Source organism: Asterias amurensis, chromosome 15 (genome assembly GCF_032118995.1).
Source record: "Asterias amurensis chromosome 15, ASM3211899v1".
NCBI classification, from domain to species: Eukaryota; Metazoa; Echinodermata; class Asteroidea; order Forcipulatida; family Asteriidae; genus Asterias; species Asterias amurensis.
The window spans coordinates 5,832,420-5,846,301 of NC_092662.1; the positions used below are offsets into that span (position 1 = coordinate 5,832,420).

General features: G+C 39.4%; 1 protein-coding gene across 12 annotated transcripts in view; it reads left to right on the top strand.

Moving 5' to 3' along the window:
• Positions 1–13,882, top strand: part of LOC139947966 (uncharacterized) — a 134,440-nt gene that overhangs the window by 105,172 nt on the left and 15,386 nt on the right. For all 12 annotated transcript variants that reach the window (XM_071945858.1, XM_071945859.1, XM_071945860.1 and 9 more), the window contains 7 exons: positions 4,386–4,480; positions 5,981–6,211; positions 8,619–8,720; positions 9,690–9,788; positions 9,988–10,070; positions 10,784–10,838; positions 12,006–12,117. In XM_071945858.1, coding sequence (XP_071801959.1) covers positions 4,386–4,480; positions 5,981–6,211; positions 8,619–8,720; positions 9,690–9,788; positions 9,988–10,070; positions 10,784–10,838; positions 12,006–12,117 — 777 coding nt within the window. The remainder of the gene's footprint in view (positions 1–4,385; positions 4,481–5,980; positions 6,212–8,618; positions 8,721–9,689; positions 9,789–9,987; positions 10,071–10,783; positions 10,839–12,005; positions 12,118–13,882) is intronic.

Sequence of the window (13,882 nt, forward strand, 5' to 3'; positions counted from 1 at the left end):
TGCATGTTTTTTTTTATTAAAGGTTCAATTTGATATGAACACTGGACAAAAATTTAGACATCCATCGGTTTGGAAATGCACACTATCTGGACTTTTTGTTTATTGATTTTCATTGCTGGCAGTTGAAAACCTGTCTTGATTGACCTATATTTTTTTCCTCGACACATTTGTAAGTGTGAGGGATAATGACAAAAGAGTCTGGTGAGCTTTGCTGCAGAAAGATGAAAGGTTGTTCTAGAAATAAAGACACCTTGTGGTTTTTTTTTTTATGATGAATTCTTTCAGTGGTTTGTCTCTAGTGGAATTTGGCGATGGTTAGTGTTTGTTCACTCAATTCAAGTAAACAAAAGCGGTGTTTGTACTGTTCTAAAAACAAATTATGCTCATATCCACAATAGTCTGTTATACATGTACCAGAGCTTGCAACTCTCCCTGATACAGTAGAAAGTTCCCTGATGCACAAAGTTGACAATCACTCTGATTATAAAAACCTTTTCCCCATTATGTTGAATGTAACTCTATTGGTCTGTATCTCCGTGATTGTTGTACAAAATCTCCCTGATTGCTTTGCTCGGCCCCAGCGGCCGGTCTATCCAGGACCGCTGGGATGGGCTAGTCGCTTGCACAGATTCTTGTTCAGGAAGTACGTCACGTATGCAGTGCATAGAAATATGGCGCAGTGTGAGTGTGATGCATGATGGGACTGCGCATTATTAAACCAATGACAGTGCATGATGCATTTGCCCATCCCAGCGCCTTTGGTTAAAGCAAGGCGCTGGGGACGAGCGAACCTGATTGCAAGATGCAAATGTTAGCAGCTCTGATGAAGTATTGGGTTGTACTCATAAAACATAGCAATTGCTTTTTCTAGGCTTTTGCTTAGATCTTTATACATACATCTGTATAAAGATGTAAGCAAAAGCCTAGAAAAAGCAATTGCTATTTTTTATGAATACGGCCCATTGTATGCCTTTGGATTGGCGGACTCGGATTTATGAAGCTTGTTTTTGCTGTATCAGTATTCATCGCAAGTAAACTTTGTATATATTCCATCGTCCCATCGGGACCTATCCCATCTATATTCAAGCCACACATGCATTCCCTCCTATTACAAACCCACCATGTCCCAAGACATCAAGCATCTTCAAGATGGCTGGATGCACTTCCTCCCCGCATCGCAGGAAGCCATTAGGGTCCAAGTGGTATTCAGCAAGGGTTCCCACCGGTCTTACCCCCCTCCTTAAGACGAGATGCGTATCGCCAGCTGCCGATCCGCTCTTGGTGACTGCTGAGTCACGGATTAATCTCTCATCTGAATCTTGGAGATGACGATGCGAGCATCTCAGGTGATGCGCTCTGCGTGTTAAGCTACAAGATTCCATCTTGGTATGAGGCAGAGGAAAGTTAAGAAGTTCTCATTCCTTTAGGAATAGTCAGAACGACGAAAGGACAAATACGCACCATCTTACATCCATGATTGAAGACTGCTTTGAAGCTCATCTTGTAAGGAAAATAGTTCCATCTCTCTGGAGGATGAATTTACTCTGAAGAGGACTGTGTGAAATGATGCTTCATTAACTTTAAAGATTTGTTTTCATTCTTAATATCCCATACGGAGGAAAACTGGTTGCGTCTTCACTTCAAGACACTATCATCCCATAAGAGGATGAGATGCTTGGATTTCTGAGACATCTTTGCTCATCAAAGTTCAAGACATTTAAAAGTCATTAGTTTAGCTACATCAAAGTACGATGAACTATTTCAAGTCTTCTGTCTTTGCAGTTTTCCTGTACTGCTTTAGTTTGGGTAAAAATTGTTTGAAAGTCACAAGTGTACTGTATTAACGCAGAGTCACAAGTGAATTATCGCAGGATGTTGTGTTGTGATAGTGGAATTTTCAACAGCCCCTTGTGGCATGTTACGGTAAGACACTTTGATATTTCATCTTCGTTGCTGTGAATTCTAAACCATAGTCAGAAACATAACGGCTATGCTGTTGTGCTTTAAATAGTGCTTCTTTCTCTGATCAGTTGCAGAAATAAGAATTTGTAAATAAATATTGTGTGCTTTCTAATAAGTTATTTGGTGTTGAACAAAGACAAATTGACTAGAGCGGGATATGAAGCTACAACCTCGAGATTAACGCACCAGCACTCTACCAACTGAGCTATCTAGCCCTAATCAATTGTGCACATTTACAATCATTTGATGACTATGTGCATGACTCTATTGGTTGGTCATACTCAAATAGCTTGATCAGTGCCTATTTCTGGAATTTGCACTATATTCTGGTGGAATGACTGGAAAGCTGTTAAAAAGTAACAGGTGCAAATGAGAAAAAAACATACATTCTTACATCTTACTCATAGATGTCATGATGGTTCTGCGTTTAAAAAAAAAACTGTCAGAAATGATGAACGTTGCTGTAGGCCTATTTGCAAGTCAGCTTGTGTCTGAGATGAAGTAAGACTTGAAATGAAGATGTCATTTCTCATCTCCCACAATGACGAATCAAGGAACATGACTACATCTTCATCTTGTGGTTATTCATCTTAAGATGCTCAGCTGCTGCCTCTCGACCCCATGTAGTTTTATTTCCAAGAAATAGATTCTCCGATTGATTCTCCATTTATAAGATTTGTTTCTTAGTCTCAGATCATTTTTGTTTGGAGTTGGTTGACGATCAGACGGCCGTACATGTGCCTCAAGTTTTACTATGGAAATTATTTGCCTGGAATCTTTGTGTGGATATGAGGTGAGGTTGATTGAGAATCTTACATAAATTTGCAATATGAATGGCTTTGAGTATTGCAGATGCTTGATGAATAAAGATGGGCCAAGGTTTTGAGCGCAGTGACCTGAATGGTTTAGATTGTTCTCAATCAAGATGTGATCAAACTCAAGAGACAATATGTCTGGTAACGTTAATGTCTGGTGCCTAATGTCGCCCGTTCGTGTTGCGGCATGAGATGAAGTCTGAAGGTTTGAATGAAGACGATCTCCTTTGATTGAAACGACTCTTGGATTTAGTCGAAGCTGAAGGGAAAGAGATAACCTGGGTTCTGATTTGAGATGATAAACTTGGTGCCATTTTCTAGAATCTGAAATAAGGAATATTTGTTAGAGTTATGCTGTGATCTAAAATCTGTTTGGGATCCAGTGCATTACCCAGTTATCAAACTGCTATGATCTTAGTCATGCTCCTTGCTGCAATATGCAGTAGTGAGTATTGTTTCAGATCATACTATAAAGGGATCAGACTATTCCCTCCCAGCCTCAGTTTGGTTACATTGAATTGAATGAGAGGAAAAAAAAGATAGCAGAATTATGATATTTGGTCTACTGGCTTGTTTACAACATAGTTTTTACTTTTTGTATCGATCAAAAGATATAATTTGGTAAAATATAATTAGCTGTTGCCTGTTTACCAACCAAAAGGACCATGGTAAGAATGCAAACAAAACTTAAGTGGCGAGAGTCTTTCTCAAAGGCTTAAGAGAAAGACTCTGCTATGGTCGAAACGTCATGCCATTAACTTTTCTTTTGCAAATATAAATTGGAGGAATTAAATGGTGCTGAGGACTAGCACAGAAAAACTTTGTTAGATCTTATTTTACATTCACATTCGTGTCCGGAGAGTAAGGACTTCCTAGACGAAATGATCACAAGTAACTATTATCTACTACCATTAACATTCTCAAAAGTCTTGACGTAAGTGTTGAGAGTCCGTTAGCAACTACTTAACAACACCTTTCACAAAGTCTAGTGCATTCCTTACGACTGCTTCTCGGAATGGGGGGTAAAGTCTGGTAGCCGTCTCCACGGATGAGCAGTCAAACCCTTGAGCTAATGCTATTCAAGTTGAAACAACATCATTGTGTTGCTGATTGAAGTTTGGAGCCAGACACTTTGACGAAGAGCCAACTGCATTGTAGTGATTGATGGTCTTGAATGGGCTTTAAGATACTTCTAAACTACTTTTGTCCACTTGAGTCTACTTTTAGCCTTTTGTCATACAGCCATCTTGACTCCATGAAAGAACCCAGCCTCATTTGAATGATAGCAAGACTAGTTTGTCCTCACAATTTTCCAGAGAACTGTTGGTGGTAGGGGTTGATTTAGCAAGGTGGTGTCCCCTAAAGCCACCTGTTGAAGCTGTTATCGGAAAGAAAAAAAACCCAGTGTGAAAACAAGTGTCCTGCATGTGGGATAAGGCCAATATTTATATGGGATTCAAATTAAATTTGAATAGACATGGATTGATGACATCCTCTTGCCTAGCCTAGCCTAGCCTAGCCTGGTCTTCCAGATCTTTGCTGACGATTCTGACAGGTGTTACTATGGGTGTCAGTTGTCTTAAAGTTCCTCTTTCTTATTGTTGCCAGGGTATCTTCCCGAAGCGAATGAAAATCGCTCTAAAGAGGACCAAAAGTGTTGGGAAATTTGACAAACACGGGCCGCTTAAAGAAGAAGACGAAGGGTAAGTTTCAACCAATTTAACCTCAATTGTTTACCTTGTTTATTTGTTTATTTATCAGTATTTACATCCCGTAAATAAGTTAATAATATTTTCTCATTGTTTGATGTTTTACCTTTACAACTATCGTTCATTCATTCATTGCATTCATTGTTGGTTTATTCATAAAAAATATCACATGGCAGCCCAGGGCTGAATTGCGGACATTTTGTACAATAAGTCAGAAAAATACAAGGAAAGCTGAAATCATAAAAGCAGACAAAACAGAAAGAAAAAAACACAGTAAATGTGCACAAGAGAAGACAAGAAAACCACAGGTAAACTTTCTTGTGTTAAATTTTTTTTAAATCACATGTATAATTAAAACGTAAATTGTTAGTTTCCAAAATATTCGACAGAGATCTTTCACAATCCCCCTTTTACGTCACTATTAACCTTGGCGGTAATATAAATCTAAAAAGGTCCGACACGGGGCTGAGCTATAAAATATCTAAATTTGGACGCAAAGGTTTCGTTGACGAAACTCCACAACTGTTGAAATCACCGGCAGGTGCAGGAAACGACATGAAACCCAAACGGAGATCTAGAAAAAGAAATAGCTGTGTCATCCGATGTCCACGGTACTCAGTTCAACTAATCCTTCTACTACAAGTTCCTATGTTCCCTGGTCAGATGTGTGTCACCGTATAAACTTCACTGAACAAATTAGGGATTTGTTCAATTGAATTGAGAACTTGTCTTTCTATTTATTCTACTGATTTTGGAATTCGGGAGACTACTTGTGTATGTAGTTTTTAAAAGGAATTCTCCTGAATTCCGACATCCACTTTGTGGCAGTAGAATCAATAGCAAGACAAGTTCACAAGAGCAAATCTACACGGCAAAATATTTAGGAATATTCACATGGTGTAACTGCAAACTGAATATACATTGATACCTCACCATGCAATGCATCAAAACCAATGTAAAACAAAATGGCGCATTGTGGTTGAGTGTTAGAAGAGACAGTGAATCCAATACACTGATTTGGTTGTGATCTTTAACTCATTTTGATAAAAGAAATCAAGCTCAGCCTCCTGTTGCTTAGCAAGTTCTCTGCTTGCTGTTAACAAATCTGTTTCAGAATATAGACAGTTTTATGAGTTCAAGTCCCACTCAAGGCGCCGTATGAGGATTTTTTGGGGCAAAATTAACTACTTCTGAAATTGTTGTTTACCATGAAAAACCTGGTCCCGTTCCTTTTTATTACTTCTTGTGGTGACCAATACACTTAAAACGTCCCTTGTGACTCTTTGTGTTACTCACATTGCTACAAATAATAAATAATACTTTCTCGTCGAAAAACAACTGAGACATAATCATTGATAATATTCTTACAGCTCCTAGATAATTAGTAACTTTGCAAACTCACGGTCAACATAAAAAGGAAACATAATTCATATCTAGTCCATAGAGATGAAATCGTTTATGACGATTCCTGTTTCTGTTTTTGATTTTCTACAGATCCGAGATGACATCTCCACACTCGATCAAGCCCACTCACTCCCATGAGTCATTGCTCCTCGGTCCTCAGACCTCCCTGGATGTCTTTGACCTCACCGCGAATGACCTGGTCATCCAGCCCCTCCACAGCAGCATCTTGGGCCAGGATCATTGCTTCCAAATCACCACCTCAGTCGGCAAGAAGTACTACTCCTGCAGGTCGGCCAGCGAGCGTGATAAATGGATCGAGAGGTGAGGATAGAAATCACAGAAATGCTCTCTAGGAGTTAGGGTTGTATTAACAAGAAAAAGGATGAACGTCTCGAAGTAGCCGAGTCACCTGTGAGGTCAATGCCTTAGTGGGAAGTCGAGGGGTGGAAATGCTTGAAGCATTATTCTGGAGGTGGGGAAGGGGCGGTTGAAACCAAATCGTTGGGAGTATCTTGAAGGTTTATTGTCTAGGCGAGGAAATGTAATGCGGAAATGCTTGGAGGTTGGTTTAGTATGGGCTGAGGTAGAGCGTGACAGGTGTGTAACTGTGAATAGAACAGGTACAGCACTTGCTATTAGTTTCAAATTTATTCCTTAAGGCCACCCCCGCGTCAAGTTTTTTGTCCTGATATTGAGAGTCTGAATTTAGCATCTAGGACTTCCTTTTTTATTCTCTAGACGAGCAGAATAATTCGGATCTATTTCCCATGTTTGTAAATCCTGATGTCAAGTCCTGAAAATGCAGAAAGATAAGGCCAAGTTTGAGCAGCGACCATTTGATTTTTGTCAACCACAAGTCAATGTTCTATGGTTACCTACGCATGCAATACATCCTGGGTATCAAGGAAAATTGCCAACGGTGGACATTAGTCAATTATAGCTCCTTGCTGGAGCTCGCTCAAAGAATGAACACACAAAAGTATTGGACAGTTGCAGGATCTTTGAAGCAGTGAGTTTAATACTAATCAGCTTCCAGGAAAGCATGCAAATTGCGGAGTCCCCGTCAGCTAGCCAAACAAGAAATCGCATCTTCTCACACTTCTCAGTCTCTTCTCTCGTCTTAAGTCCTTGATGGAGGATCATTTACCTTCTGAAGGCCACTCCCTTCACTCCCCACCATGTACCTCTCCTCATAACACCTTCTAAAACATCTTGCCTCAATTTGTGGAGGAATGAAAGTTAAAGGATGAGAACCACATGATTCTAATTGACGAGGTGCAATTTTTCACAGCCCCATTCCTGATTTTAGCCGATACTGTCACAGTCGTAGAATCTCTCCTTCATCCCTTCCAGTATGTCCTGATTTTCATCTTAGCTTAATCTCCTGGAACATGTTTCCTATTAACGAAGAACTCATTAATGTTTCTAACAGACGTAAATAAGACTTTAGTTTCATTACCTGATCCATGTTTACTTAGTAAAAGAAAACAGTCTGACCTTCGTTGCAGGAACTCCCTGCTTAGGGTTTAATTTGTTGAGTGACGCTCCGCGTCAAATTTGTCTGTTTTTCTGATGTTATGGTACATTAGCAAAAGAACGTTCACCCTGTACTGGGTGTGGGTTGGGGGTTCGGAAACATGAAGTAGCCTCACAAAAAGGGGTGTCGTAGCTTTTGATTGCTTGAAAAATATCACTTAAGATTGCAATGCGGTGACGCCAAAAAGTCTTATTTTACTGCATGCCTTTGGGACTTTACAGGGTTTGCCCTTTTTCAGTGACTAGCCAACGGGACCAGTTAGCCTGACATTTCACTAGTCAGGAAACTTGTTTACTTGTTTATATTTCATATTAAAGGCAGTGGACACTACTGGTAATTACTCAAAATAATTATTATCATAAAACCTTTCTTGATTACGAGTAATGGGGAGAGGTTGAGAGTATAAACATTGTGAGGAATGGCTCCCTCCAAAGTTTTTGAGAAAGAAGTAATTTTCCACAAATTTGATTTAGAAACCTCAGATTTAGAATTGGAGGTCTCGAAATCAAGCATCTGAAAGCACACAACTTCGTGTGAAAATGGTGCGACAAGGGTGTTTTTTTTCTTTCATTAATATCTCGCAACTTTGACGACCAATTGAGCTCAGATTTTCACAGGTTTGTTATTTTATGCATATGTTAAGATACACCAACTTTGAAGACTGGTCTTTGACAATTACCAACAGTGTCCACTACTCTAGTTAAGCTCTCAATTATGAACATTTGTGTCTTGTTTTTTTATTATTGTTTTGGTAGTTATAGAAGGTGAACCACTTCACAACAAAACTGGACTAAGTTTTAATTGATGAAAGGTTGTGGCATTTTAACAGAAGGTCGAAATAAGTGGGAGTTACACTCCAGCCGCTTAAGCCATTTGCCGTTAAAGTGCAAGGAAATGTATAAATAATTCCTGGGAAGGTTTAATCCGAGGTAGTTGACGTCATTCTGTTTTTAAGAAATGTCACAAGTGTACACGGTTGGTTATTTTGGGTTCCCTTGATGTAAATGTCTGCCGAACAGCGACACTTAGTCATGCCGGAAACATGTCAATCTAAGTCATGTTTTGTCTGGATTTAAAAGCGGCCGTCAACGACTGGGAGACTATCATTGGCATCGGAGTCGCTTCACGTAGGAACTTTAAAATCACAATGTTTGATTTAGTGGAGTATGTTGTTGTTGTTCCTTATCACAGCATCCGAAGCGCTGTACATCCTGAGAAAGACAACAAGCGGAGGAAGGATAGCGTCTTACGACTCTGGGTCGTGGAAGGAAAGAATGTCCCACTCAAACGAAAGTAAGTTTGTAAGATAATTTTTATTAAGAGAGGTTTGCGGTAACACCATGTGAATATCTCTTTTGAGTAGTGTATGAGTTGTTAACCGCGGGTTCTTTTCAGATCCAACACTACTCAAAAGATATATACACATGGTGTGACTACAAACCTCTCTGAGTTATACTTGGTAAACCATGTGAGTAACTCGTTTGAGTAGTGTATGCGTTGTCAACCACCGGTTCTTTTTTAGAACCAACACTACTCAAAAAAGAAAAACTCACATGGTGTTAATGCAGGCCTCTCTTAGTTATACTTCCACCATGCAAAGTTTCAAACCCTACTTAAGATGATTTATCTTCTTGCTGAACTTTTAGAGTTTTATCCCAAAAATACCATTATTTAAAAACATTCACTGCAGCTGGAGTTCCTGAATTGTTACTGTAAGCTCCCTGATCAGTCAATAATGAACAATTCATCATTAGCATGGCAATTTAATTCCTCATCAGTTTGTTAATTCCGATTGTTAGTTGGAGTAATTCATCATTAATTGTTGTACACTAGTAATCAATTCCAAGAATCTTTCAAAGTAAGCACATTATTCAAGAAACTACTGCAAACTTACCATTCAAGAAACTACTGCAAACTGCAAACTAGAAACTACTGCAAACTAGAAACTACTGCAAACTAGAAACTACTGCAAACCGCAAACTACTGCAAACATTCTCCTGGAGACGAGCAGAGTATACTAATCGAAGCGTCAAGACCAAACCGACTCTTTTCAGAGCCAACACTCACCCTAAGTTTACTATTTATTTGTAGTTTCTCCTTATTTCTCCAGACCATGCAAAGCTTCATACGATACAAACTTACCCTGGTTGTGTTTTTTATTTTGTTCCCAACCGAACAATTACAAGATAGAATTTACAACTGTATGATTGACTTACTGATGATGTGAAATAATTTAATTAATTTGTTTTCTTTCTGATGAAGGTACTACTGTGAAATCTACGTAGACGATGTCCTCTATGCTAGAACCACAGCAAAATCCAGGGGAGATATGGTCTTTTGGGGTGAACAGTTCCTTTTCACGTAAGTCGAGTAATACTAACAGCTGGAATTGGTTGGAACAAAATGAGTAACCAAGTTGTAAATGCTTTTTGTTGGACCCAAAGAAAAGCTGGCAGATCAGACTTTCATATTAGAATATTTCACTCTAATATTGGGAAATTTGATTTCTGGAATTCCTGGAGTTTGCAATTGATTTTTTTTCAAATGATTTGATTTACAGATGTCTTCCAGAAGCAAAGAACGTTAAGATTCATTTATACAAAGAGCCAGACAAGAAGAAAAGAAGAGACAAAAACTACCTAGGTAAGATTATATTCTTAAACAGGCCCCCTCCCCCCCCCCCTCGCAAAAAAAGTCAAAACAAACAAACAAACAAACAGAAAGACAAACAAAGCAAAAAAATTAAAACTATCAAACACTCCCAATGCCCCCAACAAAAACCTCATTAAAACAAATAAAACAACATCAACAATTAAGTAAGAAAAAAAAAACATAACGCCACTCAACAATTCAATATTTTCTGTCGAAGTATTTGTTGCAAAAAATGCGTAAAACCTTTGCTTTTGCTTCTCTCCTTGTACCTCATTTAAAGAATTCCTGAACTTTTTGAAAACTTTTCCATTTTATGATAAGCCATAAGGCTATGCATGGTGGAAAGTACTTAGTAGGTAAGGTTTGCAGTGACACCATGTAAAAAAATCTCTTTTGAAAGTAGTGGTGGCTCTGAGAAGAGCCGTTTTTCTGCTCTAATGATTTGTAAGAATAGAAGTTTAATGCGATACGCCTAAGTCTGTCAAGCAAGTCCATCTGGTGACAATTACATTTAAGACATTTCTCACGCTATGAAGACAAATCCAATCTTTCCCTTCCAATCATAACAGAATTCAATCTCTCTTCCGGTCATTTAGTTTCCCAATCACATGTGGTAGCATTTCATTAAAACATGGGCTGGACTCAAAGGAATCTGTCAATATTTTGTAGTTTGTTTTATCTTGATTCATTTCCTGTTGTCCTAGGGCACGTCTCAATCCCGCTGGAACCGATCAGCAATCGCTCAACGTTTGAAAAATGGTAAGTGATTCGTCAGGATTATTCCAGGATTTTATCTCCTTTTGATCTTCCTATACTGAGCAGAAACTTCCTTTGGAGTATACCCAGCATTTTGATGGCAAAATGCCTTGAAAGATTTCAAGTGATGAAGTGAGCGATGAGAGACATTGCCTTGATTACGCCCCAACTTCACAAGTTTCTCAGTTGCAGCCCCCAACCTGTTGATTAATTTGTTTTTGTTGACGCAAGGTCGACCTGAGGCTGGCTTTAGAATACAACCTGACATCGGTTCTTTTAGATTGCATCTCAAAACTTGCCTTTTAAATCAGGCATTTCATTAACTCTCCCGAGGTCTCTACGCGGTGCATAGATACCAGCGCTATACAAATCTTATTTTTTTTTACGACTTACATGTCTGGTGATGTAGAGAGTTTTGAATCCCCTCGCGTAAACATCCGGGAAGTTCACACAAAAATAAAAAGGGATTGCCCCTGTTTCTTTTTGTCATCAAACCTCCGAGTTACTTTACACAACAATCCTCATGTCCTTGATTTGAAGTGTTGTTACTTTATCCTCTAAACAGGAAGCTACAATGTAGGTATTTGTCCGACAAGAGATTTCAATTAATCTAGATGGCAGATATTTATGGAGCGGTGATTCTAACTTTAGTTTAGATTTCAACAATGAGGACGGGTTTGCTTTCCTGTCATCATATCTTTTTTCATGGTAAACCTATACAGGATCTAGACCTTAGAGGGCGGTAGACCACTGGCCAACTTTGCCACATTATAAGAGGTATATAAGAGGATAGCAAAATAAAGAAACACGAACACAAACACTAACGAAATTTGGACCCTCAGAATGTATTCTTTATAAGCAGAGCCTCTTTGTAACAGTGCTCCTTTTAGGAGGTTTGACTGTAAACAAATTGTTCTCAAACATCTTATGCATATTCAAAAGTAAACAAAGTAGTCTGCTGCCACCTACTGTTCTAAAGTAACCAGTGTACCAATTTGTTTTTCATCTGATCCTTTTAGCAAGTGATTTTAGAAAAAATAACTTGACACCGTTTGTTTTTTAGCAACTCTTAAGTCTGCTTTATCTGAGATTCCAGTTCATCAAATCAGGAAAGTGTCTTCAAGATTCTGTTCTCAAGTTTTTCTATTTTGCAATTTTGTTTTCCCTCAGGTACCCGTTGACGAACAGCTCCTCCAAAGGAGACACACCGAGCCTAAGAATTAAAACACGATATCAAAGCATCAATATACTTCCTATTGCACAGTACTCCGAACTTGCACAGGTAACTATTGAAATAATATACATTGATATAGAGACATGAATACCAGTCAAAAACCAAAAGTAGACGATACGCTCTCAAAGTGGCTGCGAAATTAGCCCTTGATTGGCATGCCTTTACTATATGTGTTGGTCCTTTGTCCCTTATAGCTGTGTTATCAGCCCTTGGTCACTATAGCTGTGATATTGGACCCTGGTTTACAATAGCAGTGATATTGGCCCTTGGTTATTATAGCTGTGATATCAGCCGTTGGTCACTATAGCTGTGATATTGGACCCCGGTTTACGATAGCAGTGATATTGGCCCTTGGTCATTATAGCTGTGATATCAGCCGTTGGTCACTAAAGCTGTGGAATATTGATCCCTGGTTTACCATAGCTGTGATATTGGCCCTTGGTTATTATAGCTGTGATATCAGCCGTTGGTCACTAAAGCTGTGGAATATTGATCCCTGGTTTACAATAGCAGTGATATTGGCCCTTGGTTATTATAGCTGTGATATCAGCCGTTGGTCACTAAAGCTGTGATATTGGACCCCGGTTTACGATAGCAGTGATATTGGCCCTTGGTCATTATAGCTGTGATATCAGCCGTTGGTCACTATAGCTGTGGAATATTTATCCCTGGTTTACCATAGCTGTGATATTGGCCGTTGGTCACTATGGCTGTGATATTGGACCCTGGGCTACCATAGCAATAATATTGGCCCGTGGTCTCTGTGGCTGTGATAGCAGCTCTTGGACACTATCCCTGTGATATTTGCCCTTATTGTTCATGATAGCTGTGATATTGGCACCATAGTTGCCATGTATGTAATATTGGATCTTTGTCACCGTAGCTGTGATAACAGCCCTTGGTCACTATGGCTGTGACTTTCGCCCTTGGTTTCCGTAGCTGTTGTTAAACCTTGGTAAACGTAGCTATCAACCCTTCGGTCACTATGGCTTTGATATTGGACCCTGGTCATTAGCCGGGGATTGCATATGGGTCACCCATCCTTCTCATTACTAAGCTGTCATCGCTATTAACTCATGTTCACAAGACAAGACAAAAACGCTGGATGATTCAGTAATATGGCTGGGTGTTGTAGCCAACTGTCTACCCTCCCTCTGAATCCAAGGTCTTATCCAGGGTAGCTAGGGGGAGGGGATCATCAAAAAGGAGTGGCGCACTATAAACCATTTACAACAGTGGCATGAAAATCCAAATTATCAAAATTGGCATAGTGGTATCTTACCTTACCCCCAACCTTTAAGACACAGTTCAAATTTTTTAAGGGGAACTTGGTGCATTGTGTTTTCAGTCCCTACCTGACCGTGCGGGTTTTACCCTGAATTAATTCTCCTGGGTTTTCCACCCACAACTAAAACTGAAACTTCCTTCCTTGTCTTCTCTCCATGGGGTTCTTGGTTAGTATAGTGATGACGATGGCGTTTTCCGAGAGTCCTTGACTTCACAACTGTAGTCAATAAATGAGATGAAACAAAAAAATGTGACTTTTTCTCAGCAGTTACCTCTTTAACGCTGCAACCACAAGGCTACTTTGTATGCCTCATGGAACCGTCATTTCCCCCTTTATCCCCTCCCGGAACCAAATTCAAAAATAGAATCTTCACCAAAATGAACCCCTGTCTGCCCCTACCTCCTATACCCTTTCCCTCCCCCCTTTCCCCTACCACCCTCGGAGAAAGTCCGCAGTAAAAATAAATTGTATTTCCTTTACTTGAGCACACGCCAGTCCCAATCACCGCTGAGTGTGAGACTCGAT